This window comes from Sus scrofa, chromosome 8 (assembly GCF_054392235.1).
Source record: "Sus scrofa isolate SSC_HxYL_T2T_F1_AM1 chromosome 8, Sscrofa_HxYL_maternal_Yorkshire_Landrace_v2.0, whole genome shotgun sequence".
NCBI lineage: Eukaryota > Metazoa > Chordata > Mammalia > Artiodactyla > Suidae > Sus > Sus scrofa.
The window spans coordinates 1,913,921-1,940,940 of NC_139390.1; the positions used below are offsets into that span (position 1 = coordinate 1,913,921).

At 55.8% G+C, this 27,020-nt stretch overlaps 1 protein-coding gene across 12 annotated transcripts in view; it reads left to right on the forward strand.

The window, feature by feature from the left end:
• Positions 1-27,020, forward strand: part of HTT (huntingtin) — a 123,536-nt gene that overhangs the window by 68,735 nt on the left and 27,781 nt on the right. For 9 of the 12 annotated variants that reach the window (XR_014811935.1, XM_084970912.1, XM_084970913.1 and 6 more), the window contains 11 exon segments: positions 2,923-3,071; positions 4,848-4,984; positions 6,771-6,887; positions 8,826-8,948; positions 9,229-9,464; positions 10,378-10,520; positions 18,207-18,411; positions 23,999-24,140; positions 25,668-25,847; positions 25,967-26,143; positions 26,405-26,481. Coding sequence is in view for 8 of the 12 variants with exons in the window: in XM_084970912.1 (XP_084827038.1) it covers positions 2,923-3,071; positions 4,848-4,984; positions 6,771-6,887; positions 8,826-8,948; positions 9,229-9,464; positions 10,378-10,520; positions 18,207-18,411; positions 23,999-24,140; positions 25,668-25,847; positions 25,967-26,143; positions 26,405-26,481 (1,686 nt within the window). In the remaining 4 variants the exon portion in view is untranslated. 12 annotated transcript variants of the gene reach the window in all.

Sequence of the window (27,020 nt, forward strand, 5' to 3'; positions counted from 1 at the left end):
TCTCTGGTAGGCAGTGTTGAGATGGGCTGTCTCTTAGCCAGTGTTGAGATGGGCTGTCTCTTAGCCAGTGTTGAGATGGGGCTGTCTCTGGTAGGCAGTGTTGAGATGGGCTGTCTCTGGTACCAGTGTTGAGATGGGGCTGTCTCTGGTAGGCAGTGTTGAGATGGGCTGTCTCTGGTACCAGTGTTGAGATGGGGCTGTCTCTTAGCCAGTGTTGAGATGGGGCTGTCTCTGGTAGGCAGTGTTGAGATGGGGCTGTCTCTGGTAGCCAGTGTTGAGATGGGCTGTCTCTGGTAGGCAGTGTTGAGATGGGGCTGTCTCTGGTAGCCAGTGTTGAGATGGGGCTGTCTCTGGTAGGCAGTGTTGAGATGGGGCTGTCTCTAGTAGGCAGTGTTGAGATGGGCTGTCTCTGGTACCAGTGTTGAGATGGGGCTGTCTCTGGTAGGCAGTGTTGAGATGGGGCTGTCTCTAGTAGGCAGTGTTGAGATGGGGCTGTCTCTAGTAGGCAGTGTTGAGATGGGCTGTCTCTGGTACCAGTGTTGAGATGGGCTGTCTCTGGTAGGCAGTGTTGAGTTGGGCTGTCTCTGGTAGCCAGTGTTGAGAAGGGGACTGACTCTAGTAGAGGCAATTGCCAGTGTTGAGATGGGGCTGTCTCTTAGCCAGTGTTGAGATGGGCTGTCTCTGGTAGGCAGTGTTGAGATGGGGCTGTCTCTGGTACCAGTGTTGAGATGGGCTCTCTGGTAGGCAGTGTTGCGATGGGCTGTGTCTGGTAGGCAGTGTTGAGATGGGCTGTCTCTGGTAGCCAGTGTTGAGATGGGGCTGTCTCTGGTAGGCAGTGTTGAGATGGGGCTGTCTCTGGTAGGCAGTGTTGAGATAGGTTGTCTCTGGTAGGCAGTTTTGAGATAGGTTGTCTCTGGTACCAGTGTTGAGATGGGGCTGTCTCTGGTAGGCAGTGTTGAGATGGGCTGTCTCTGGTAGGCAGTGTTGAGATGGGCTGTCTCTGGTACCAGTGTTGAGATGGGGCTGTCTCTGGTAGGCAGTGTTGAGATGGGCTGTCTCTGGTACCAGTGTTGAGATGGGGCTGTCTCTGGTAGGCAGTGTTGAGATGGGCTGTCTCTGGTACCAGTGTTGAGATGGGGCTGTCTCTGGTAGGCAGTGTTGAGATGGGCTGTCTCTGGTAGGCAGTTTTGAGATAGGTTGTCTCTGGTACCAGTGTTGAGATGGGCTGTCTCTGGTAGGCAGTGTTGAGATGGGCTGTCTCTAGTTGGCAGTGTTGAGATGGGCTGTCTCTGGTACCAGTGTTGAGATGGGGCTGTCTCTAGTTGGCAGTGTTGAGATGGGCTGTCTCTGGTACCAGTGTTGAGATGGGGCTGTCTCTGGTAGGCAGTGTTGAGATGGTGCTGTCTCTGGTAGGCAGTGTTGAGATGGGGCTGTCTCTGGTAGGCAGTGTTGAGATAGGTTGTCTCTGGTAGGCAGTTTTGAGATAGGTTGTCTCTGGTACCAGTGTTGAGATGGGCTGTCTCTTAGCCAGTGTTGAGATGGGCTGTCTCTGGTAGGCAGTGTTGAGATGGGCTGTCTCTAGTTGGCAGTGTTGAGATGGGCTGTCTCTGGTACCAGTGTTGAGATGGGGCTGTCTCTGGTAGGCAGTGTTGAGATGGGCTGTCTCTGGTAGGCAGTTTTGAGATAGGTTGTCTCTGGTACCAGTGTTGAGATGGGCTGTCTCTTAGCCAGTGTTGAGATGGGCTGTCTCTGGTAGGCAGTGTTGAGATGGGCTGTCTCTAGTTGGCAGTGTTGAGATGGGCTGTCTCTGGTACCAGTGTTGAGATGGGGCTGTCTCTGGTAGGCAGTGTTGAGATAGGTTGTCTCTGGTAGGCAGTGTTGAGATGGGGCTGTCTCTGGTAGGCAGTGTTGAGATAGGTTGTCTCTGGTAGGCAGTGTTGCGATGGGCTGTCTCTGGTAGGCAGTGTTGAGATAGGTTGTCTCTGGTACCAGTGTTGAGATGGGGCTGTCTCTGGTAGGCAGTGTTGAGATGGGGCTGTCTCTGGTAGGCAGTGTTGAGATGGGCTGTCTCTGGTACCAGTGTTGAGATGGGGCTGTCTCTGGTAGGCAGTGTTGAGATGGGCTGTCTCTGGTACCAGTGTTGAGATGGGCTGTCTCTGGTACCAGTGTTGAGATGGGCTGTCTCTTGGCCAGTGTTGAGATGGGCTGTCTCTTAGCCAGTGTTGAGATGGGTTGTCTCTGGTCGGCAGTGTTGAGTTGGGCTGTCTCTGGTAGCCAGTGTTGAGATGGGACTGACTCTAGTAGGGGCAGTGGCCAGTGTTGAGAAGGGGACTGTCTGTCTCTGGTGGAGGCAGTGACTGCACTTTACGTACGTTGACGGCAGCTCTTCCCTGTGGAGGGTAAGGTTTTAGTGCTTCCTTCTCTGAGGATAATTACTGGAAGTGAAGGCCGTTTAGTTTTGAAGTCCTTGGTAGCTGTTGGGGAGCCGGGGGGGCAGAGAGGCTGCTCTGAGGGCCCAGAGGCCGGCCTCTCACTCTCTTCCTGTGGCACCGGGGCCTTTTCTCCCGGGCTGTGTTTCCTCCCCTGAAGGTGGGGCAGGTGGAGAGCTGAGACGCTTGTGTGCTGGGCGTCCAGTGCTGGGGCGGGGGGGCCCTCTCCCTGCTTGGGCTCAGCCCGGCCGGCTGTGCAGGCCTCCAGGGGGACGTGCTGGGCCCGGCCGAGACAGGAAAGTGGGGTGACATGGATGGGACCGAATCGAGTCGCCAAGGCTCCTCGAGCGGGCCGTGCGCTCGTCCCCCGACCGCGCTCCCGTTTCTCACACACGTGCTCTCAACTTTTGAGTCGTGTGTCGCTTCATGCTGTTTGTGTGCATGTGTGTCTTCCTTTTAAAAGGCCTGTCTGAACGTATGTTTTTGTTTCTAGGGAATCAGAGGCAATTATTCCAAACATCTTTTTCTTCCTGGTACTGCTGTCTTATGAACGCTATCATTCAAAACAGATCATTGGAATTCCTAAAATCATCCAGCTCTGTGACGGCATCATGGCCAGTGGCAGGAAGGCTGTGACACACGGTAAGGGGCCAGACCTTTCCCTGCAGGCTCCAGAAGTCACCGTGTGCTTCCGGCCCCTTCAGCCGTGTGCATGTGTGCAGGCACGTGCGTGTGTGGGTGTGCGCTGTGAACGCTGGTTCCAGGTGTCTGGAAAAGGAGCGAGCACATTCTTCACTCTCAAGGGCCTTGACCCCTGGGGGAGAAGCTCGCTGGAGAGGCCACGCAGGCGGCGGGGAGGCTGACACAGCCGCTCTTGTCCGGCCAGACGCAGCAAGGACCTTAAAGACGCAGCTAAGGAGGCACAGCGGGTACTGTCCAGTGCGACGGGAAGGCACAGGGTGGCCTTGACTCCGGGCCTTGTTTCCCTGGTTATCTCGTGGGAGCTTCAGAGAGGAGCACAGAAGACGGTCCGTGGCTCCGGCGGCCTCCTTCCATCCTGTGGGGCGAGGTTGTGTGGTTTTAGGAATGAGCTGTAAATCTTGCTCCGGACTTTTAAACTGCCGTCCTAGCATTTTCCTACCGACTTATCTCTGGCTTCACTGTCAGGAATCTGTAGGCTTTTCTTTTTTTTTGTCTTTTTGCTATTTCTTTGGGCCTTTCCCGCGGCATATGGAGGTTCCCAGGCTAGGGGTCGAATCGGAGCTGTAGCCCCCGGCCTACGCCAGAGCCACAGCAACGCGGGATCCGAGCCGCGTCTGCAAACTACACCGCAGCTCATGGCAACGCCGGATCGTTAGTTAACTCACTGAGCAAGGGCAGGGACCCAACCCGCAACCCCATGGTTCCTAGTCGGATTCGTTAACCACTGTGCCACGACGGGAACTCCAGGAATCTGTAGGCTTTTGAACTGCAATCCGGGTGCCTCCCGAGACCCCTGCCGCACGTGGAGCTCCCCGTTGGGGATGTGCAGTGGGGCCGTCACCGAGCCCTGGGCCAGGCTGTGATGGGGCTCGGCCCCTCCATTTCCACACCTTCATGGTGGCTGCGCTAGGGCTCAGATTCATGCCTCGGCGAAGGGACACGTGACTGTACCCGTGGACTTGGGGTCCGTGGATGGAGGTCAAGTGCAGGTGCCTGATAGTGGGAGGACCCGAGCTTCCTGGCCCACAGGGTCTGTGGGAGAAGGTTGACGGGCAGCCAAGCCCACTGCTTTGTACTGGAAGGCCTGGCATCTGGGAGTGTCGTCAGGCGTGCGGGCATGTGACTGAGGGTGAGCGGGTGAGCCTTGCGGGCACCTTGGTCACGTGACCGGGCTGCACCCTTCTCAGCGAAGGGAATCTCTCCGATCCCTTCTTCATGGGGCTGTTGCTGTTCGAGGAAGGTGACTGTTCTGGGGAAGGACATGACTTGGGGGACAACCTTTGTCTAATGAGATAGCGAGTTCAGGCGCTTAAAACAGCATGGACGTCCAGGACTTGGGTTAAAAGTTGCCTGCTGGGAAAGATGAAAAGCATTTGTCCTCTCGTCGGGTACATCTTTTCGTAGGTTACGTCTGAGAATAGGCTGTTGCTGTTTAGCTAGTTGGAAGGCTGTATTATTTTGAATTTCTGTCTCTGTGTCTGAAGTCATGTTATGTCCCAGGAACTCTAGTTTTTTGTCTGGGGATTTTTAAAAAAGACTTCACGCCGTTGTTGGGCGGCGGGGGAGGACCCGTGGTCTCCGTGACGGTGTGCGGACAGGTTCACGACGCTCGTCCTTCACCTTCATCTCAAGGCCGAGTCTGGATGATGGAAGCATTTTGGAGGCGCCAGCGTGTCTCCCAAGCCTCACTGTCCCATCACACCTTTGTTCCCACAGCCATTCCGGCTCTGCAGCCCATCGTCCACGACCTCTTCGTTTTAAGAGGAACCAATAAGGCTGATGCAGGAAAAGAGCTCGAGACCCAGAAGGAGGTGGTGGTGTCCATGCTGCTGAGGCTCGTCCAGTACCATCAGGTAAGAGGAGGCTGCAGGGCGGCCGCTGGCCCTTCCCCGTCCCGCAGACACACAGGGAAATGTCAGGTGGCCACTGCCTGCCAGGCAGCCCAGTGCTGCTTTACGCCAGCCCTGGGCTCTCGGGTGGGGAGACGCGGGGGGGGGGGGCGGTTTGGCGGGGATCCGTCTCGAAGGCAGTACAGCCTGGCCGGCAACCCCCAGGTCGTAAAAGGCAGGCCCTCTTTTCCAAACAAGGACCAAAAGTCAATTAATCAGCAACATGGATCCAAATGGTAGTGTCTTGAAGAGTGATTTTTTTTAAAAAAAATCTCAAACCGGATATAATTTTAAGACTTTATTTGCACATTTATTTACCACTGTGTGGATAGAGGGCCAGGGTCTTTTCCTTTGAGCCTCTGGCTTCATTTTCTTTAAGGTGGAACAGGAATTTTTGGATGGTTTGAGGCAGGATAAAAGCAGAAATCTGGCTTTTTTAAAAATTTTTTTATTTTTATTTATTTATTTATTTTTTGTCTTTTTGCTATTTCTCGGGCTGCTTCTGTGGCATATGGAGGTTTCCAGGCTAGGGGTCTAATCGGAGCTGTAGCTGCCAGCCTACCCCAGAGCCACAGCAACACGGGATCTGAGCCGCGTCTGCAAACCTACACCACAGCTCACAGCAACGCTGGATCGTTAACCCACTAAGCAAGGGCAGGGATCGAACCCGCAACCTCATGGTTCCTAGTTGGATTCGTTAACCACTGCGCCACGACGGGAACTCCCAGAAATCTGGCTTTTTAGTGACTCCTCTCTTGTAGCTGGTACACTTGTCCAGCCCTCGCTTACTTTGGTAATTTCTTTTGGCTCCTTAGCTGTTTGGTTTTGAATCTTAAAAGTCGTAAGCTTTTCTCGTAGAAACATTTTCTTTGTGCATCTTGTTTTGGTTAAGCTAGGTAATATTTAATTAGATGCTTAGTGTTTAGTCAGATCTCAGAGGTGCCATAAAGAGGTCTGAGAGCCAGGGCCTGACGCCTGGTGAGCTCTGCTGGGAACCCCCAAGGGCGGCTTGGTGGCCTCGGCGCGCCCAGCCTATCCAGGCGCGCGGCGGGGTCGGGGGGTGGTTGGTGCTGTCTTTGACTCGAGTCAGCTCCCGGGCAGGTGGGCAGAGGCTGCTGTGGAAGGGCCAGTCGGGCGGCTTCCTGGGGGCTCCTCTGGGGGCGCCTGTCTGAGAGCAGCCACATCGCGTGGACAGGCCTTCTCTGTGAACCAGCGGGGGATAGACGCTTCCAAGCTTTGCAGGCTCATGGCTGCGGTCACATGCTCGCCGCGGCCGTGTGCCAGGAGAACCGTGTTTACAGAAACAAACAGGCCTTTAGGTATCTGTGAGGAGAGGGGTCCCTGACACACCCGGGCTCCCCCGCCTCCACCCTCTCTGAGGTCAGCTGCCTCGGTGGAAGCGCAGCCTTGCCGAGAAGCTCACAAAAGCCAGACGGTGTCCGCGCAGCAGTCTGGCCCGGGCTGTGCTCGTGTTCCGCCCAAGCTGAAGAGGAACCTGGTTTTCCTCCGCCGCCTTTCCTCTGATTGTGACCGTGGGAGGCCGTGGCGGTGCTGGCGGTCGGTCCTCCGGGGCCGCGCCCCCTCGCCCCCGGCGGCCTCTTCCCTTCTCCCACCCCCCGCGTCCCAGTGGCTCCTCAGCCCTCCAGGGGCACGTGGGCTTGGGCCCTGGCGCCTCCCAGCTGGGCGGGCGGGGCGGCCGGCGCGCCGTGCAGGTGGCTGGCGGGGCTTCCAGCGGAGCCGTCCCGTGCAGGTGCTGGAGATGCTCATCCTGGTCCTGCAGCAGTGCCACAAGGAGAGCGAGGACAAGTGGAAGCGGCTGTCGCGGCAGGTGGCCGACGTCATCCTCCCGATGCTGGCCAGACAGCAGGTTCGTCGCCCTCCTGCCGCCCTGGCAGTCTCTGTGGCACCCCTGGGTGGGTGAAGCTTCTCGGGGGAGGCGGGGCTGGCGGCGGGCTCTGCCTCGGATCGCAGAGGCTTCATGGCACGGCCGTCCTCTGCCGTCGCGGGCCAAGAGGCAGCCCCTCAGTCTTGTCTCCTCCAGGTGCGGGTCCCGGGGCAAGGTGTCCCCAGGGCACCCGCTGGGAAGTGACCCCAGAGCGCGTGTCCTTGCCTGGTCACTCACTGCCTACCTCATTCTGGCTTTTACTTGCCCTGTGGCTGCTTTTCCTTAGCACTTTGGAAATAATTCAGCAGTTATCCACCATTCAGAATTTCTGTAGTCAGGAGAGCACGATGGAAGGCAGCCATGTGGCTGTGCTGTGTAGCACGAGGCACCCAGCGTTGAGGACAAGGTGCCCGGCACAGTTCCGGGCGTTGGCAGTGGGTACCCTGTGGACAGAGCCAGTGCAAGCTGAGCTGGAGTCGGGGGGAGGGAGGCAGATACAGAGAAGTGGGTTAGTGAGGTGTATGCCCGCTGAGCTGAGCATAGCAGAGAAGCGGGGGGCTCTGCTGCCCTGGGGGGACGGGGGGCGAGTTCGCATGGACCTGAAGGAAGTAAGGGGTGCCTGGGGAAGGGCTGCGGGCTGAGGACCCGGGGAACCTTCACAGGCTGCTACGAAGGGGTGGCAGGGTGGGCTTGGGAGCTGGCCGGGAGGGCAAGGGTGTGTGTGCTTGGGGCTCAGGGCCCGAGGGGAGGGGGCGAGTGGGGGGCGGGAGGGGGCCATCGGCTGGAGGCAGCACCGAAGCCGTGGGCTCTGCTGGCGGCGTAGGTGTGGCTGTGAGAGGAGGGCGGGCAGGTGCCTCCCGGCGGAGGGCTTTGGGGAGAAGCAGCAGCGCAGAGCCTGGTCCTGGGGAGATGGGGCAGGAGGCCAAGGCCTGAGCTTGGCGTTCCGTGGGCGGGGGTGAAGGCATTTTGGTGGAGATTCAATTTGGACTATTTTGCACCCTTTAGAAAGAATGTTCGGGTTTTTTTTTTTTTTTGTCTTTTTGCTATTTCTTTGGGCCGCACCTGCGGCATATGGAGGTTCCCAGGCTAGGGGTCTAATCGGAGCTGTAGCCTCCAGCCTACGCCAGAGCCACAGCAACGCGGGATCCGAGCCGCGTCTGCAACCTACACCACAGCTCACGGCAACGCCGGATCCTTAACCCACTGAGCAAAGGCAGGGACCGAACCCGCAACCTCATGGTTCCTAGTCAGATTCGTTAACCACTGCACCACGACGGGAACTCCAGAATGTTCGGTTTTAAAACCTGTTCTCTTGGGAGTTCTCCATTATGGGTGTTTTTTTTTTGTTTTTTTTTGTTTTTTTTTTGTTTGTTTTTTTCATTATGCTTTTAAGAGAAAAACCCAGAGGTATTTATAATACGGTGTTTCAAAACCCCTTGAAAACCCCTCTACACGTGTAGGGAAGGGGAGGACGGCCAGGAGAAACCCACGGATTTGCTAACATTCCTTACGAGCTGGCGGGGCGGGGGTGCGGGGGACGGAGGAGCGGAGACGGGCTGTCCCGTCGGGGTAGGGGTGGGCGTGTGAGGGACGTGAGAGCCTGGCTCCCGTGTCCGTGGTGCAGGTGGTGGGGCGCTGCCGGGTGGTACCAGCCTTTCGTGTATTTGCGTCTTTACAGAAGCACGTACGGCTTGTTCAATAGCAGTAGAAAGGAAAGCATTTCCATTGTGGAAACTAGCTGTTTCGGGGTGGTTCTATGACACGTTTTCTTGGTTCCCTACTAAAATGAAAACGCATGCGAGTGCGGGCTGCTGCTGACGGGCGGTGGTGGCAGTGGCGGTGACGGTGGCGGGGGCGGCGTCAGGGGCGGCGTAGGCGGCGCTCCCCTTGGCAAACGGCTGTGACGTGTCTTTGCACCAGATGCACATCGACTCGCACGACGCCCTCGGGGTGTTGAACACGCTGTTTGAGGTCCTGGCCCCCTCCTCCCTCCGCCCCGTGGACATGCTGCTGCGGACTATGTTTCTCACTCCAGACTCGCTGGTGAGTGTCTGGCCTCCGGGCGGTTCCTCGGGTTCAGGCTGAGGTCCAGAGGGGCGTCCCGGTCCCCGGGACCTGCAGAGGCCAGGGTGGGGCCTGAGACTGTGCCCTGAAACGGGTTCCCGGGGCTGCTGATGCTGCTCGCCTGGGCCCGCACTGTGAGGGCCAGGGATGGAGAGGTTTCGTGGCAGAAGGGTGAAATCAGGCAGTTTTCCTAAGTGGAATTGGCAGGCAGGCGGTCCTGCGGCCCCTTGTCTGCAGCGGTCGCTCGCTTCCCCCGCAGGCCGCTGTGAGCACCGTCCAGCTCTGGGTGTCGGGCATCCTGGCCATCCTGAGGGTGCTCATCTCCCAGTCAACGGAGGACATCGTGCTGTCCCGGATTCAGGAGCTCTCCTTCTCCCCGAGCTTGATCTCCTGCCCGATGATCATCCGGCTAAGAGGCGGGAACAGTGACTCAGCCCCGGAGGAGCACAGCGAGGGGAGACAGGGGAAGAATCTGCCGGAAGAAACCTTTTCAAGGTACGCTCTGCCTCGGAGCCGTGGCCCTGCTGTGTCCCCACGCTGTCCTGCAGCTTGGGGCCAGTGAGTCTGCTCCAGCCCCGCAGGTTGGGCGGGGAGGGCTGTCGGGGTAGTTCCTCGCCCAGCCCGCCTCGCCTCCCGCCCTCGGTCCTCCTCCTCTGCTCACCCTGTCACATCCTGTCCCAGCCCCTCCCGAGAGACTGCACGCGGTCCCCCGTGGCCGTGGTGGGGCAGGCGCTAAGGGCGTGCGTGGCCTCCGGAGAACGTGCGACCATCACTTTGCCCCACCGAGTGCTGGCCGCCCTGCACTCCGTCAGCAGTCACAGCCTCTCCTGCCGCGCTCCCCTCGTGCTCTCCGCCCTTGGATGCTTGGAACCTCTGCAGGGCGGGGCCTGCCGCGGGACGGGTGTGGGTACCTGGTGGACTCAGGCGTGCACTGAGGCAGAGCCGGAACCTTGGGCGAGCGTCCTGGGAGCCGTTCCGAGAATGCGCTCCCTCCTGCCGGGTTGCTGACCTTGGCTGGTCATTGGTTGAGCTGCCATTGTGCTCGTGGAGATAAAGTCACAGAGGGAGCCCGGATGGCCCCGCTTTGTCTGCAGCTTTAGCAGGGCAGCCTGTGGCCGCTCCATTTAGCAGGTGGCTGAGTGGTGAGAGGTGAAACGCCTGTGGTGGCTTTGTCAAGCTTTAGAGAAACCCTACAGGTCATTTCATCCCCCTGACAGCCACGGCAGGTGGTATGACCGCCGCCTCCTAAGTGAGGGAGTGGGAGGCAGAGGGGCAGGGCTGCGTCCGGGGTGGTGCCGAGCAGGCCCCTCCCTCGCATGCTCCTGCACCGGGGTCTCCCGCACACATCGCTCTCAGGAGCCTCTGCGGTGGCTGCGGCCTCATCGGCGCCCTCTCCCGTCCTCTGCAGGTTTCTGCTCCAGTTGGTGGGCATCCTCCTGGAAGACATCGTCACCAAGCGGCTGCGGGTGGAAGTGAGCGAGCAGCAGCATACCTTCTATTGCCAGGAGCTGGGCACGCTGCTCATGTGCCTGATCCACATCTTCAAGTCTGGTAGGTGCATCGCACTCACCTGTACACCCCGGCTGCGCCTCTCAGGGAGGAGGAACCGTGCTGCCCAGGGCAAGCCCGGCTCTGCTCAGTGGGTACTTGAAAATTCTCTGCGGGTGAAGACAGTAAACCTGGGATCTTCTTCCCGTTTCAAAGATTCGGAAGGTCAAAATTTTCGCTTACCTTTACATATGACTGTGGGTTAGAAAAGATGGTACACTCCAGAGAGAAGTGCCAGGATCCCAGGCCTGGTAGCAAAAGCGTAGGAAGCAGCCAGCCCACGGTAGGGCCTTTTCAAGAGGTATGACTCTTTTGTTTGTTTGTTTGTTTGTTTTGTCTTTTTGTTTTTTTAGGGCCGCACCCACAGCATATGGAGGTTCCCAGGCTAGGGGTCCAATCCGAGCTGTAGCCGCCGGCCTACGCCAGAGCCACAGCAACGCAGGATCTGAGCCACGTCTGCAACCTACACCACAGCTCACGGCAACACCAGATCCATCACCCACTGAGTGAGGCCAGGGATTGAACCTGCAACCTCATGGTTCCTAGTCGGAGTCATTAACCACTGAGCCACAACAGGAACTCCCAAGAACATGGAGGACTTTAGATGAAAGTAAGACTTTAGATAAAATAAGCAAGAATCTGGAAGACGGACGTATCTTTTTCTCTCAGCAAGAAAAGCAATTCTAATCTCTAGGAAAAACAAACAGCAGGGAAGTTATGGTCCAGACATGAAGCAAATCAAAACATGGTTGATTTACAAGAGCTGATCTGATTGAGGCCTTGACGTTAAAGAGATTCTCCTTTGGAGTTCCCTTTGTGGCTCAGCGGTCAACCATCCCGACTAGGAACCACGAGGACACGGGTTCGATCCCTGGCCTCACTCAGTGGGTTAAGGATCCAGCATTGCTGTGAGATGTGGCTCAGGGCCTGCGTGCCTGTGGCGTAGGCCGGCAGCTCCTGTTCCACCCCTAGCCTGGGAACTCCCACCCCTAGCCTGGGAACTCCCATTCCACCCCTAGCCTGGGAACTCCCATATGCTGCCGGTGCGGCCCTAAAAAAAAGCGAAGTAATTTAAAAAATAAAATAAAAAGATTCTCCTTCAGGTGGCTCTGGGGTCCCGAGCAAGGCCCCGTGGAAGGAGACGTCATCCTTAGGGGCTTCCTGGCTTCGAAAACTGTTGACGTAGTCGTGACGCAAGTGCGCTTTGATTTTCCGCTCTCAGTTAACGTGTGAGGACGACGTTGAAGGTTGTTTACTTGATTATGGTTGTGGAACGGCGCGAAGTGACTGCCGTTCTGCCAAATACGGAAGGGAAGCTGACCAACTTCACTTGCAGGCGGAAGGCAGGGCAAGAAAGGAACTTGGAAGGGGCACGGGGACCTCGCCTAGGTGCTGTGAGGGTTGTGCAGTAATATCTGAAGCTGACAGAAGGCAAACTGGAGGCCGCGGAGGTAACCAGACGGGGCCAACGGCGAGACCCGAGTTGACGGAGGCAGCGGACGCCAGCCGCTGATGGGGTGGAGTCTGCACACCATGGCATGGTTTGTGCTTGGCAGCTTTAGGTGCAGGGCTAGGACTCTCCTCCACCAGAGCCAGAGGGGTTATGGTTTGAGCTCTTGGAGGTGGGGGGCAGGTGCCGTCTCCAGCTGTGGTGCCTCTGGTGGTTGAGTCGTGTTGCCGCATCTTGAAAGTCGGTGTTCGGCTCTCTCTCCCGTGGTGGCTTTGCTCTCTGATGGGCTCCCTCCGCCCGGCAGGAAGGGCGGCCTCTGGCCGCCTGTGGTCCCCGCCCCGTGTGAGTGCTGTGGGTGGCGTGGGAGCCCCTGGGGGCCTGGCCGGCCTGGGCCAGGTGAGGTGGGCAGCACTTCCACGGGGGAGAGGCAGCCGTCGAGCTGATGTGATTCCCGCCTCTGTGGGGCTGAGTCCAGTGGAGCAGCTGATACAGACACGTCACCATGCGCCTTGGTACCTCCTGAGGGGGAAGTGAAAGCACAGGACTGGGCGGCCAGGGCAGGTTCTCCGTGGAGGCTGCCGGAGGCCAGAGTGTTCCTGCTGCGAGCCGCTGGGAGCCTGAGGGGCGAGGGCTCCCGGGGGCGGGCGGCTGAGGAGGCCGTCAGGGCCCGCGTCTCCTGTGGCCTGGAGGCTGGGGCAGTGCCCCTCCGTGGCTGCTTCCCGTAACTGCTGTCTCCCTCGGCACAGCGCCCTGGCTAAAATTCGCTTCTGATAACGGAGTGTGGCTTCAGGCACCTTGTTTACTCAACATCCAAACAGCCTTCTTTTTGAAGGCCTTTGGTTTATGCTCCACTGACCCATGTAATAAGCGTGAAGGTTCAGAAATAATTCCGCCGTGTGAACAGGGAGCACTTTTTAGTATGTTGGTTACTTAGTATTTGCCGTCGGTTGGCTTGGACCTGACACCGGAAGGCTGCTGGCTCATCTCTCAGGACCGCCTTCTGCGTCCCTGGATAAGGCCCCGCCCTCTGGCCTCCGGCACCGGTGAGAGGATTTCGCTCCCCGCTGCTCTGCCTTCCTCTCCCTCTCCCCAGAGTCGGGGAGGGCTTTCGGAGTTGGTCGCAGCGCTGCCCAGGCCAGCGTCCTGCGATGTGGCGGCGCCAGTTCAGCTGCTCCACCCGCCTGTGCCCTTTGGGCCCTGGGAATGTGGCCGCTGGGACCGAGGAGCTTTGTACGTGATCTCATTTCAGTTAAACTTGAGCAGCCGAGCGTGGACCGCTGCACTGAGAGGCCACACTCTGCTCAGGAGCCCGGGCTGGGTGTCAGGGCATCTGGATCTCACCCCTTGTGTCTCTGGACATGGTTGAGGATTTGTAGGTAAGGGTGCACGGGTGTGTGTAAGAGTCCGTTTCCGTCTTGTCGATCTTGACGGCATTTCTTTTAGACACTAGGGGGCAGAATTGCTGCGTTGGATGTGAGATAAAATCGAAATCGTCTTGTGCTTTTATGTGAATAAGGGGCCTTTAGCCTCTGAGGTTGGTAATTGCTGTTTACGCCTTGCTTAGACAAAAACTTTTACCTTCCACGGGAAATCGAGGCCTTTTCAAGTATTATTTTTTGAAACAGGAATTCGTCTGAATAACGGCCTTGACCTCTAACTTTCGGTCCTCTCTGGGGACAAGGGGGGTGAGTCCCACAGTCGTTTGCCTCTTTCCGATCAGTGCAGCATAGACACAATCGCCAAGGGGGATGCCTGGTCCCGTTTTTTGAATTCTGGGTAACCGCTCCCCAGCCTCTCCCCTGAGACAGACCAGGTAGAAGCAGGAGGTGGAGCCCGAGGGTTAGGGCTGACAGTGTCCCTTGGTCGCAGGCATGGCTGGGCAGAGGTCCTGTGGCCCATGGCCGCAGTGAGGCTTCCCGACAGCCCGCGTGTTCTCCAGTCTCTGCCACGCGCCCCTCTCCGCCATCTGATGCTCACGCCGCCGCCCGTCATTCCCGACCCTCTCGTCTCGCTCCCTCCCTGCAGGCAGAGCTCTCCCACCTTCCACAGGGTCTGTGTCCCCACTTGACGGATGGGCCAAAGGGATTACGAGGAAAGAGTGATAACAGTGGGTCTTCCTCCAGTGATAAGATGGACGTTAACTCGGATTCGTGCTTGAGTGAGGCTGGGGTTTGTCCCCACCCACCCCCTCTTGTGTCTGCTTCTCCCACGATCGGCGCCTCCCGTGTGTCTGCGAGTGTCTGCTGCACCTGCTCACGCAGTCCGCGTGGCGTACCCCATGTGGTCGTGTTGCAGGACGTGGGTGTCTTGTCCAAATGACTGTCAGCCCTTTATAGCTGGCGCGTCGAGAGCTCTTCTTTGCTTCCTCAGCTGTTTGCCTCCTGATCGCGTTACCAGAAATGCCTCTGCAGGCGGCACCGGTGGGCGTCCCCGGCCCCGCAGCCCGATTCTGTGGACAGTCTCCTGCGGAGCCTCCCTTGCTGCTTGACCTCCCGATAGGCGCCTCTTTCCAGCCTCAGCTGTGTGTGTGTGACTTTCTGTCCTCCCCCAGCTTCACTGAGCTGTGACATACTCCTAACTGTGCAAGGTCCGGGGGGGGGCGGCCTAATGATGTGTTTTGTGAGATGATCACCACAGGGGGTTCAGCCAACATCCATCACCTCACCGAGTTCCAAACTATTTTTCTTCGTGGTGTGAGGTCTGTTCCCTTAGCAGCGTTCAGATACAGGGCACAGTGGTGCTGCCCGCAGGCGTCCTGCTGAGCGGCACACCCACAGAGCTACCTTCTGTCAGCCGTGGTCACGGCTGGTTATGTCACCAGCAAACGTGAGTTTATTTGGAAATAGCAGAGGAATTGCAATTCGGAATATGCAAACAACAGCAGGCCGCAGGCAGATCCAGAACAAGGACTGGGAACTTGCCTTCTTAGGGAAAGGGGGGCTTGGGAGGAGCTGTGACAGCCAGAGTCCATCGCAGGAGCCGAGGGGCCAGAGCGTGGAGGCCGCCCGGTGGTTGGGCTGCTGCAGTCGGGTTGGCTGGGCTTCCGGGAGGGCCTTCTCCCTGCCGGACGGTAAAGTCGGGGACCCTGGGTAGGTGCGCGTGGCCTCCCGTCTGGGGCAGTTGACGTTGAGAGCTCCCCTACGGTCCTGTCCTGCCTTCGGCTTCAGCTGAGTTTTCTTGAGTCGATCCCATTGTGTTCCTGGGAGTTGCTTGTGTCTTTTGGCCACTTTTACCCGTTCCCCTGCTGCCCGACCCCTCAGCTCTGGCGGCCGTCCGTGGGATCGCGGTATCTGTGCTGTTTCAGATTTCGTGTGTGAGTGAGATCACGCAGGGGTCGTCTTTTTCTCACTGCTTCTCTTAGCGTAGTGCCTTCAGGGTCTACCCGTGTTGCTGCACGTGGCAGGATTTTGTTTTGTATAGCTGAGTAGTATTTCCATTCACGGTTTTCTGTGTGTGTGCGGTATCATCTTTATCCGTTTATCCTTCAGTAGACGCGGGTCGTCTCCCATCTTAGCTGTTGTGGACAGAGCTGCAGTGACCGTGGGAGTGCCGATACCTTTCTCTGGGTTGGCGATTTCACTTTGTTCAGATCTGTACCCTCAGGGTTGCCAGCTCACACGGCGTTCAAGTTTCCGTTTTTGGAGGAGCTCTCCGTGCTATTTTCCAGTGGCCGCACCAACTTACGTTCCCACCAGAAGTGTGCACGTGTTCCCTTTGCTCCACGTCTTCGTCAGCGTTGATCATTTCTTGTCCTTTAGTGATGGCCACTCTGATGGGCATGCAGTGGGATCTCTGTGTGGTTTTGCATGTGTTTTCCTGATTATGAAGGATGTTAAGCTCTTTGTCATGTGCCCTTGGCTATTTGCATGTCCAGCTCCAAAAATCCTTGCCAAGACTGATGTCAGGGAGCTTCCCACGGTGTTTTCTTCTGGACTTTTATGGCTCCGGGTCTTGCATTCAAGTCTTTAATTGATTTTGAGTTTGTTTCGTGAGCCCTGTAAGATAGGGCTCTGGTTTCATTCTTGTGCACGTGAAGGGCTGATTTTCCCAGCACGTTTATTGAAGGGACTGTCTTTTGTCCGCTGAGTGTCCTGGGCTCTGGTTTCTGTCCGTAGCCTCTCTGTTCTCCTCTCCTCCCTCCGCCTCTCGGGCCCCCTCCCCTTGCCTCTCTCCCCCCGATGGCACCACTGCCTTGTGACCTGTCTGGGTTACTGCTGCCGAGGGGACTCTTGTAACTGCCCAGGTCCTGTCACTACTCTGGCCACCTTAGTCTCTCGGGTCCATCCTCCTTCAGACATGCCGCTTGTCCTGCCGGCCCCTCATACTCACACTTAAGGTTGGACTCACACCTGGCATAGCTGGTCTGCCCCGCCTTCCTCCTCTTGTGACATGGTCGGCAGTGTCGTTGTCCCCCCTAAGTTCCTGTCCCCTCTGCCCACCCTTCTTTCCTGCTTGTTAGGACGCTGTCCTCGCCCTTCACTTGGGCTGTATGCTTTGTCCCGTTGCAGCCTGTGAGCAGCTACTGCTCTCAATTCCGTTGTACACACAGGAGACCAGAGCGCCACGGGTGTAGGACGTGTGGCAGGGTCGTCGTGGCAGAGCCCCAGCCTGATTTTAAAGCCTGAGCCTCGATGCTCAGCCGCCTCGACCGCAGCTCCACCCTCGGCTCCTGCTGCCTGTGCGTAAAGCTCCACAGCTGCGGTCTCGGGCCCCGCGCCACGGCCTGGCCCCAGGCTTCCTTTGGCGCAGCTCCTCCTCCTTCCTGGTGTCCACGACCCTGCCAGGAGCCCACGTGGTAAGAGGCCCATGATCTGGCCTTGTTGCTGCTGTGGCACAAGTTCAGTCCCTGGCCAGGGAATGGCCGCATGCTGCAGGCACAGCCAAAAATGAAAAAATAAAGATCTAAAATCAGTGATGTGAACTTCCACCGTAGGAAACTAAGAGAGCAATTACATCCAAAGTAAGAAGAGGGAAAGGGAGTTCCCGTCGTGGCGCAGTGGTTAACGAATCCGACTAGGAACCATGAGGTTGCGGGTTCGGTCCCTGCCCTTGCTCAGTGGGTTAACGATCCAGCGTTGCCGTGAGCTGTGGTGTAGGTTGCAGACGCGGCTCGGATCCCGCGTTGCTGTGGCTCTGGCGTAGGCCGGCGGCTACAGTTCCGATTCAACCCCTAGCCTGGGAACCTCCATATGCCGCGGGAGTGGCCCAAGAAATGGCAAAAAGAAAAAAAAAAAAAAAAAAAAGAAGAGGGAAAGAAGTAAATTAGAGCAGAAATCAGTGAAACTGGACATACGAGATTCATGGAGAAAATCAAGAGGAAGACCGGCCAGGGCTGGCGGGCTGAGGGCGGCCGTGCGGAAGCCGCAGTGACGTCGAGAACCCAGGAGACGGGCGGGGCGAAGGTGATCCTGGGAAGCTCTCCGTGGGGTGGCTCTGCCGGGCGGGCTTCTGCCAGCCCCCCGCCCCCCCGTGCCTCCAGTTGTCGGTGTCACCAGTCGTGAAGCAGAGAGTCTATTTTTGCCTGTTTTAGGACCCTTTTGTGTTTGGGTGTGTTGAAATTTAGATGGGAAGTAAGATTTTGACTCAGCGTGATGCCAGCTCCTGTCCGAGTGCTTCACGTGTGCCCATGTCTCCGAGGGCCTGGGACGAGGACTGGCCTGTGTGCAGCCGTGGTGCGGTGAAGAGACAGGCGTGTGGCGCCGGCCTCGTGTCCACGTAGGCCTGGCGAGGGGAGAACCAAGTCGTGAGTTCCAGGGCATCTTTCCAGGTCCCGAGGAGGATGCTGGGGAGAGACTTTGGGGCGGGGCCTGGCTGGGACGTGGGGGGCCGAGCTGGGTGTCCTGCCCCGTGGGGGCGCCCTCAGGAGCCTGCGGCCCGGCCCGGCCCCGCCCTCCCGCCCACGCGGCTGCGGCTCAAGTCCGCGGAGCCCTGGGTCGTGGGTACAGCGGCCTGAGGAGCTGAGCACTGGCCGCTGCCAGCACCAGGGAGGCCCTGGCGCGGGGCTCGTGGAGAGCCTGGTCTCGCCGGTGGGCACACGTGGGCGGGCAGGAACACCGCTTCCGTGGCTGCCCCGTTCAGAAGCCGAATGTCAAGTGGGAGTTTCCCCCGTGCCAGCTGCTCTGATCGCGTCCACGTAGGGAAGGTCCTGAGCACGGCTTTCGCGGAAGAGCCTCACGGAGCTCCACGGTCAGCAACCAAGACATTCCCCGGAGTGAGTTTTCTTTCTGGTTTGTTCCCAGGGATGTTCCGGAGAGTCACGGCAGCTGCCTCCAGACTGCTCACGGACGGCGCGGACGGCGCCTTCTACGGCCTGGAGCGCCTGAACGCCTGGGTGCGCGCCATGGTCCCCACCCACCCGGCCCTCGTGCTGCTCTGGTGTCAGATCCTGCTGCTCGTCAGCCACACCGACTACCGCTGGTGGGCAGAGGTGCAGCAGACCCCCAGGTACGAGCGCTCGCTCCCCGAGGCCCTGGCTCCGTGGGCTGGGCCCTGGCCAGCTGTCACGAGGCTTAGAGGTTCTGCCGCACGTCCGTCCCTCTTTCATGGACACTCCGTTGTGAGAAGATGTAGTCCGACGACAGGCGTTCCTGAGAGCCGCTGCTTCTCACGGGTGGCTTCTTTGTTTCTTTTTTGGCTTTTTAGGGCCACACCCGTGGCATATGAAGGTTCCCAGGCTAGGGGTCTGATCGGAGCTGCAGCTGCTGGCCTACGCCAGAGCCACAGCCACGCCAGATCCCTGACCCACTGAGCGAGACCAAGGATCGAACCGGCATCCTCATGGATCCTAGTTGGGTTCGTTTCCGGTGCCCCACAACGGGAACTCTCCACGTGTGCTTTCTTCCACAGGGTCTTTGGCAGTGTCCCCTCTCACGGGACACTCTTGTCATGCTGTGCCCTCCAGCTGGGTTCTCGTCCTTAAATTGTCTCCAGAGCCAGACATGTTGCAACATCTTAACTTCATTATAAGTTAAATGTGGTTCTGGTTATTCTTCTATAATGGGGTAATTAGCAGCATTTCAGAACTACTTAGAAATACCCTCTTTTCTGTCTTTCGCAAAGTAAGCATCTGATTGTGGGTGGCCTTCTTTTTGCAAAAAGTGATGAGGTTTAAGTCTCCATTTCTAAGCATTCTCTTCTCAGACATCTGCACGTAGGTGAGATAAAAGCTTGATGCCCACCCCTGGGCTCAGTCCTTAGTGCAGTGTCTGGAAGACTCCAGAGCCCGTGGCCAGAAGAGGAAGCTCTGGGAATAAGAGGCTGCAAGGGCTGTAGGGGTGAGCTGGAGGGGCTGGCCAGCTGAGGGCGCGGGGCCCACGCCGGCCAGCCTGTTGCTCTCAGGTGAAGAGGCTGATGTGAGCAGGCACTGTTACACCTCTGCTCTGTGCCGTGCCGTGTGGCAGCGCAGAGCGAGCAGGACCGCTGGTTCCTGCCCAGGTGCTGACAGTGACGAGGAGGATGCATGTGGAAGCAGCCGAGAGGCTTCGAGAGCCTGGCACGAGGACCGAAGCATGTGGGGGTCGGGACCAGAGGCGCCGTGTCCTCTGCTCCAGTGCTTCTGCTCTGCGCATGCACAGCACCTGGGGAGCTGGATACCATCAGATTCTCCTTCAGCAAATAGCTGCCTTTCTGCCAGGCCCCTGGGCGAGGCCAGTGCTCTGGTCCAGGGACTGTGCTCTGAGCCCTGAGACCCTGAGGCCCTGACGTTGTGCCTCAGAGCAACCAAGGGGCTTGTTCCAGTCCACTGTGGGGCTAGGGGCTGGGCGTTCCAGGGCTGGGGGCCTGGGCTCTTGTGTGTCCAGTCTCCCCAGCAGACTCTTAGGGATGCCCAGGGTTGAGTTGTTCCGGGCAAGAGTGGGTGGGGCGGGTGCTGACTTAGCTGCTGATCCCAGCAGGCGTTAGTGGGTAGAGGCGTCCGGTTCCCCAATGGACACCCCAGCCAGTGCTGCTCTGCTCCCCCGCCACGTTCCTCCTCCTCTGCCTTTTGACCTGTGGTGGGCAGTGAGGGCAGAGGCCAGCCTGGAGTGGGTTCAAGAGGAAACAGAGGGCTGACCCCAGTCTGATGAAGTGTCAGTGTCATGGAGGATGGCAAACTGTGCCTGTGGGAAAAGACGTAAGAGTGTGACACACGAGTGCAGTTTTGTGTCCTTGATTACATTCTGGACCTGGGGGTGGGGCGACACCGCCAGAAAGGCCATCATGGGCACCACAAGGTACGTTTCTTGTCACCTCTTCAAAACCTGTAGCTTTTGGTTATAAGTAGTTCTAGGGGGAGACACCTGGTGAGGCATGTAGGGGTGAAGTCTTTTCACCTGCAGATAACTAATGGCGTAGCCAAAAAAATGCCAGTGTAGAGTGTGTATGTGCAGGTGTGTAGAGTGTGTGTGCACTTGTGTGTGTATGGAGTAAGTGCAAGTGTGTAGTGTGTGCACGTGTAGAGGGCGTGTGTGGTGTGTGTGTAGGTGCAGACGTGTAGTGTGTGTAGATTGCATGCCTGAGCACAAAGGTGGCACCACACTGGTAGACGAATCTCGGTAAAGCGTATGCGACTCTTCACTGATTATTCTTTCAGCTTTTTTATTGGCTTGGAAGTTTGCTAAGTTAAAATCAAGGACAGAAGATCCTGGAAGAGGAGCATTTAAAGTGACTTTTAGGGCAGTCAGGAAGGTTGCTCTGGAGGGAAATAGAGATACCGGAAGTGTGGACGGGGGCGTGGGTGACCCCTACGGAAGGGAGGGTCATTCTGGAGTTGGCAGTCATTGGCTTTATAATATTGATTTTTTTTTTTTTTTTTTTTTTGCAAGCTTTCTAGCGTTAACTTAGAGCTTCTTGATTTCTCTCCATATACTAGCAGATATGGGAAACTCATTGCTTCTGGGTTCTTAGCCCAATCAGTACTTCCTCACGAAAGCCTCCTGATTTCTCTTCAGTTGGTGAAGTCTCACTGTCTGCTCCCACCCCAACCTCTGCCTCTCTTTTGAGACATGTTGAGGCTGTAATTTGACATTTATTTGGTGATTTGATTCATATCTGTCCCTCACTCAATAATAAATGTATCAGTAAAGACCATTTACATAGATCAGTGGTACTTATAACACACTAAAGTGCCACATATAGTTCTCAGGGCTTTCTGTTGTCAAATACATTATCAAGACCTCTAGTAATGTGTGTGTATTGTAGGCAAGGAAGCATCTTTTCCTGGAACTGAGGTTGCTGTGGCTGTGGTGTAGGCCTGCAGCTGCAGCTCTGATTCAGCCCCTAGCCTGGGATCCTCCATATGCCTCAGGTGTGGCCCTAAAAAGACAATAAAATAAAATAAAAAGCTTAAACTGTCGTATGAGCATAGGTTTATTTCTAGGCTCTCTGTTCTGTTCCACTGATCTGTCTGTCTGTTTTTATGTCAGTGCCATTCTGCTTTGATTATTATAGCTTTGTAGTGTAGTTTGAAATCAGATCATAATACTTCCAGTTTTGTTCTTTCTCAAATGCTTTGGCTATTTCAGGGTCTTTTGTAGTTCCATACAAATTTTAGAATTTTTTGTTCAAGTTTTATGAAAAATGCCATTGGAATTTGAATAAGCGTGCATTGAATGTGTAGATTGCTTTTGGTAGTATGGACATTTTAACAATATTCATTATTTCAGTCCATGAGCATAGAATATCTTTCCATTTATTTGTGTCTTCTTTTGTTTCATCAGTGTTTTATAGTTTTCAGTGTACAGGTCTTTCACTTCCTTGATTAAATTTCCAATGTATTTTTTTTTTTTTGATGCAGTTGTAAATGGGATTGTTTTTCCTTCCTTCCTTCCTTCCTTCCTTCCTTCCTTCCTTCCTTCCTTTCTCTCTCTCTCTTTTTCTTTTTTGCTTTTTAGGGTTGCACCCATGGCATATGGAAGCTTCCAGGCTTGGTATCCAGTTGGAGCTACAGCTGCCAGCCTATGCCACAGCCACAGCAACACCAGATCCGAGGCACATCTGTGAACTACACCACAGCTCATGGCAACGCTGGATCCTTAATCCACTGAGCAAGGCTAGGGATTGAACCCGTATCCTCAGGGATCCTAGCCAGGTTCATTACCACTGAGCCATGACGGGAGCTTTGGGATTGTTTTCTTAATTTCTCTTTCTGATAGCGTGTTGCTAGAGTATAGAAATACCACGGATTTCTGTGTATTGATTTTGTACCCTGCAGCTTTACTGAATTCATTGATTACTTTTAACAGTTTTTAAGTGGACTCTTCAGAGTTTTCTGTGGATGGTATCCTGTATCTGCAAGTAGTGACAGTTTTACTTTTTTCTGATCTGAATGCCTTGTATTTCTTTTTCTTGCCTAATTGCTGTGGCTAGGACTCCCCATACTCTGTCGAGTGAAAGCGGGTAGTGGGCATCCTGCTCTTGTTCCTGATCTTAGAGGAAGAGCTTTCAGCTCTCTACCATCGAGCATGATGTGAGCCGTGGGCTTGTCTCATGTGGCCTTTGCTACGCTGAGGTGCATCCTGGAGTTTCAGTCATAAACGGGTGTTGAACTTTGTCAAATGCTTCTTCTGCATCTATTGAGATGATCATGTTTTTATTCTTCATTTTGTTAACATTGATTTATGGATGTCAAACCATCCTCACATCCCTAGAAGAAATCCCACTTACCATGGTCTGTGATCCTTTGAATGTTCTTGGTTGGTTTTTTTTTTTTTTTTTTTGTATTTTTGTATTTTTGTCTTTTCAGGGCCACACTGGCGGCTTATGGAGGTTCCCAGGCTAGGGGTCTAATCAGAGCTGCAGCCGCCGGCCTCCACCACAGCTACAGCAACCCCAGATCCGAGCCATGTCTGCGACCTACACCACAGCTCACGGCAGCGCCAGATCCTTACCCACTGAGCGAGGCCAGGGATTGATCCTGCGTCCTCGTGGTATGATACTCATCAGGTTTGTTACCACTGAGCCACGACGCCAACTCCGAATTTTTTTTGTATACCAGTTCTCTTCTAAATCCTGAGGTTTTAACAGGAAGAGTTGACGCATTTCAGGGTATTTCTGTCCCGGCATCATGTCGGACTCCACTAAGCCTTGGTGGAGGTGCAGGCTCTGTGCTGCCAAGGGGAGTGTATTGTCGCATTCACCCTCCCGTCAGAGGGGCTCTTTGTCTGTCAACTGCTGTGTCTTAAGCATCATGGCTGGAACTGAGAGTCTCAGGGCCTGCAGTTCCCATCTCCTTAGGAGGAAGAAGGGCAGGGTGAGAAGAAGCAAAGAGGGAGGGACGGCCTTCACTGGGGGTCATTTTGCAGAAATGCTTTTAAACAGGGTTGCCATTTTCGCAGTCGCTTGGGTGTGTTTAGGGTTGTAACTATTCGTTGGTGATTGAAGCGTAAATTACCGAAGTACAGAGGTTTTCTCGTGGCCCTTGACAGCTTTCAGGGCCAGCTGAAGCTGGGAATTCCAGAAGCCACAGCCGTGCCGTCAGACACAGCCAGTGAGAGCTCTCCAGTGAGAGTGCCGGTTGAATGTGCGGCTTTATGGTGGATTTTGCCTTTCAGTCAAGCATTTCAGTCTTCTGCCTGTTAAATCCTCTGTGTCTGTCTTTCTTTTCTTTTTTTTTTTTGTCTTTTTTCTTTTTAGGGCCACATATGGAGGTTCCCAGGCTAGGGATCCAATTGGAGTTACAGCTACTGGCCTACACCACAGCCACAGCAACGTGGGATCTGAGCCTCGTCTGTGACCTGCACCACAGCTCACAGCAGCACTGGATCCTCAACCCCCTGAGTGAGGCCAGGGATTGAACCCGCACCCTCATGGTTCCTAGCTGGATTTGTTTCCGCTGTGCCATGATGGGAACTCCTAAATCCCCTGTTTCCATGTGCGCTTTATCGTGGCTCAGAACTAGATACCTGCGAGTGTATGGTGCCCGCACTCGTTCTCGTGGGCGGTATTTAAAGTGTCTGCTTTGGAACTGGGCCTGAGCAGTAACCATCTCCAGGGTTTGAAAAGAAGCCAGCTGCCGTCTCAGGAATGCTTTCAGAGCTTCCCTTGCTCCTTCTAGAAGACGCAGTCTGTCCAGCACCAAGTCGCTTGGTCCCCAGATGTCTGGAGAAGACGAGGACTCCGACGCGGCTTCCAGACTGGGAATGTGCAGTAGAGAAATCGTACGAAGAGGGGCCCTGATTCTCTTCTGTGATTACGTCGTAAGTTTGAAAGTGTGAGTGGTGGCGGCTTGAGGGCTGGGCCGCGGCCCATGTAGATGATGCTTCTAGAGACTGACCTGCACCGTCCCCTCCTTCAGAAGGGGAAACTGCAGTTAAAGCCGACTCCTGCTCTGATGCAGAAGCAGAAGCCAGGCGGGGTGTGCATGCTGGGGGTCGAGGCCTGTCCGCAGAAACTTCAGGCGGCTGTCCAGTGATTGCCCGCGTCCTGCCAGGTGCTGGGCACGCTTGCTGTCTCAGGGAAGCAGTAGCATAACAGTAATAACACAAAGAAGCCACACGTTTGGCTGAGTGGGGTTCTGATTTAAAAGTCTGTGGAAAAGGTATTTGATGTTAATTGTGTTTTAAAATAGATTCCTATTCAAATGCCATTCTTTTTTTTTGGTCTTTTTGCCATTTCTTGGGCCGCTCCCGTGGCATATGGAGGTTCCCAGGCTAGGGGTCAAATTGGAGCTGTAGCCACGGGCCTACGCCAGAGCCACAGCAACATGGGATCCAAGCCTCGTCTGCAACCTACACCACAGCTCACGGCAACACCGGATCCTTAACCCACTGAGTGAGGCCAGGGATCGAACCTGCAACCTCATGGTTCCTAGTCGGATTCGTTAACCACTGTGCCACGACGGGAACTCCTCAAATGCCATTCTTTTTTTTTAAAAAAATAAAACCTTTTGCGGAGCTTTTGACCATAAAACCAGCATCTCTTGTTTAACACAGAAAGTGTAAACCCACTAAGTCCACAAGAGGTGGAATCTAATTGTGTTACTCAGAGAGAGCCAGCCCACCATTTACCCTGTGGGGGGGACTCAGTGCTTTCTCCAGACTGCCGGGGACGCTGCCACCCCTTGGTGCAGACACGGGGCTGGGTTCGCCGCTGTCACGCCGCAGCGCGTCCAAGCAGTACACGTCGCCTGAGCTGCTTGTTGGGACAAAGATCTTGTTGCTCTGATAGCAGTTTATTGATACTCAACATTTCGCTTTACATGCTTGATGGGGACATGGTTTTCTGGTCTCATTCCACTTTTGAGAAACAATTTGATGTAATTAAATAATGCTGTTTCCACAGAAAAGCAAGAAAGTATTGACTTTACAAAAGTTAATCCTATCCAGTTATCCCATATGGAAAGGGTTGATCATTAACCAGAAAATTGGTCTCATTTTCCAGTTTCTGCCTAGGGTTATGTGTTGTGATGAAAAGGCAACCTGTGTAATTTTAAGTCTGTGTTTCTCAGCTCCTTACAAATCTGACGTGAGCCCCTGTCCCTGTTGCTGTGCCGCAGGGTCACACTTCCCAGGGGCCCGACTGAGCCACCTCGGCTGCAGAGCGCGGTTGGGGTGGGGGCCCTGTGAGGTCTGCTTCCACCTTGTGGGTTGTCGGAGCACAACCGCTAGGTATTTGCCGGGAGGGCCACCGCCTGGGATTTGTTTTGCCCTCCCACCACTTCGGCCTTTGCCCTGTCCCCTCCTCGTCTGCTGGAAAGTGTCTTTCCTTGCTGTCCGTGTCCTCAGTGCCAGAACCTGCATGACTCGGAGCACTTGACCTGGCTCATCGTGAACCACATTCAGGATCTCATCCACCTGTCGCACGAGCCGCCGGTGCAGGACTTCATCAGCGCCGTGCACCGCAACGCCGCAGCCAGCGGCCTTTTCATCCAGGCCATCCAGTCCCGCTGTGAGAACCTCTCCGCCGTAAGTCTCCCTGCTGCCGGCGGTCCTGCGCCTTGAAAGCCGAGGGTTGGCGTCTTTAACCCGCTCGTTTCCAGCCGACAGGTCACCCAGCTCTTGTCGTTTCTTCTCTCAAACCCCAGCCTACCACGCTGAAGAAAACCCTGCAGTGCCTGGAAGGGATCCACCTGAGCCAGTCGGGTGCCGTGCTGACGCTGTACGTGGACAAGCTTCTGCGCACGCCGTTCCGGGTGCTGGCCCGCATGGTCGACACCCTGGCTTGCCGCCGGGTGGAAATGCTTTTGGCCGCAAACTTACAGGTACTGAGAAAACAGGGGCGTTGATTTGCATTGAAACGTAGCTGGGCGAGGGGAGCAGCTGTCTGGTTCTCCTCCGCAGCTCGGTCTTCACGCGTCCCCTGAGGGCAGTGGAAGGACCGGCCACTCCCCGTGTGTCAGGGGCCAGCGCTTCCTGGCCTCCTGGTCCGCCCGCGCGTGCGCGCCCTTTGTCTCGTGAAGGGGCACAGGGTACGGGCTCGCCTCTGCACGGCAGACCCTCTGACGTGTTCCTGTCTACTTTAGAGCAGCATGGCCCAGTTGCCCGTGGAGGAACTGACCCGAATCCAGGAATACCTTCAGAGCAGCGGCTTAGCTCAGAGGTAATGCTGGGCCCAGGTGCTGCCTGCTTTGGGATGAGAGCCTGTCACTTGTGAGGGAGCAGCCATAGGACGAGAGAGCCGTGTGCCGTGTGGACCGGCTCCTGCAGAAGGGCCCCAGGGAGCCTTCCCAAGTGACAGGCTTGGATCTCCCTGCACAGAAAGTGAAGAAGAGCTGGTAGGGTCACCTCCGTGGCGTTGGCACAGCCATGCTCGCACCCTGGGCTCTTTGAGCGTGAGGGGTCTTCTCGTGGTCTCTGTTCACTGTCCATGATGAGTGGGAGTTTTCAGCTTTATTTTAGCAAACTCAGAGCCTGTGATCTGATCACTAAGTAAGACGTGGCAGAGCTGAAAGGCGTTGGTTCCCCAGTGCTCGGCGTGCAGGAGTTATAGCGGCCTCTTTTTAAAATCTTACCTCGTCATCGCTATTTATCACCGGACTTTGTTTGCAAAGTCTCGTAGAGGCCTTTGTCAGAGGTCCTGACATGCATTACACGAGTGTATTTCCCTGAAGGCAACAGAAGTTTAGTTTTTACCTTCTT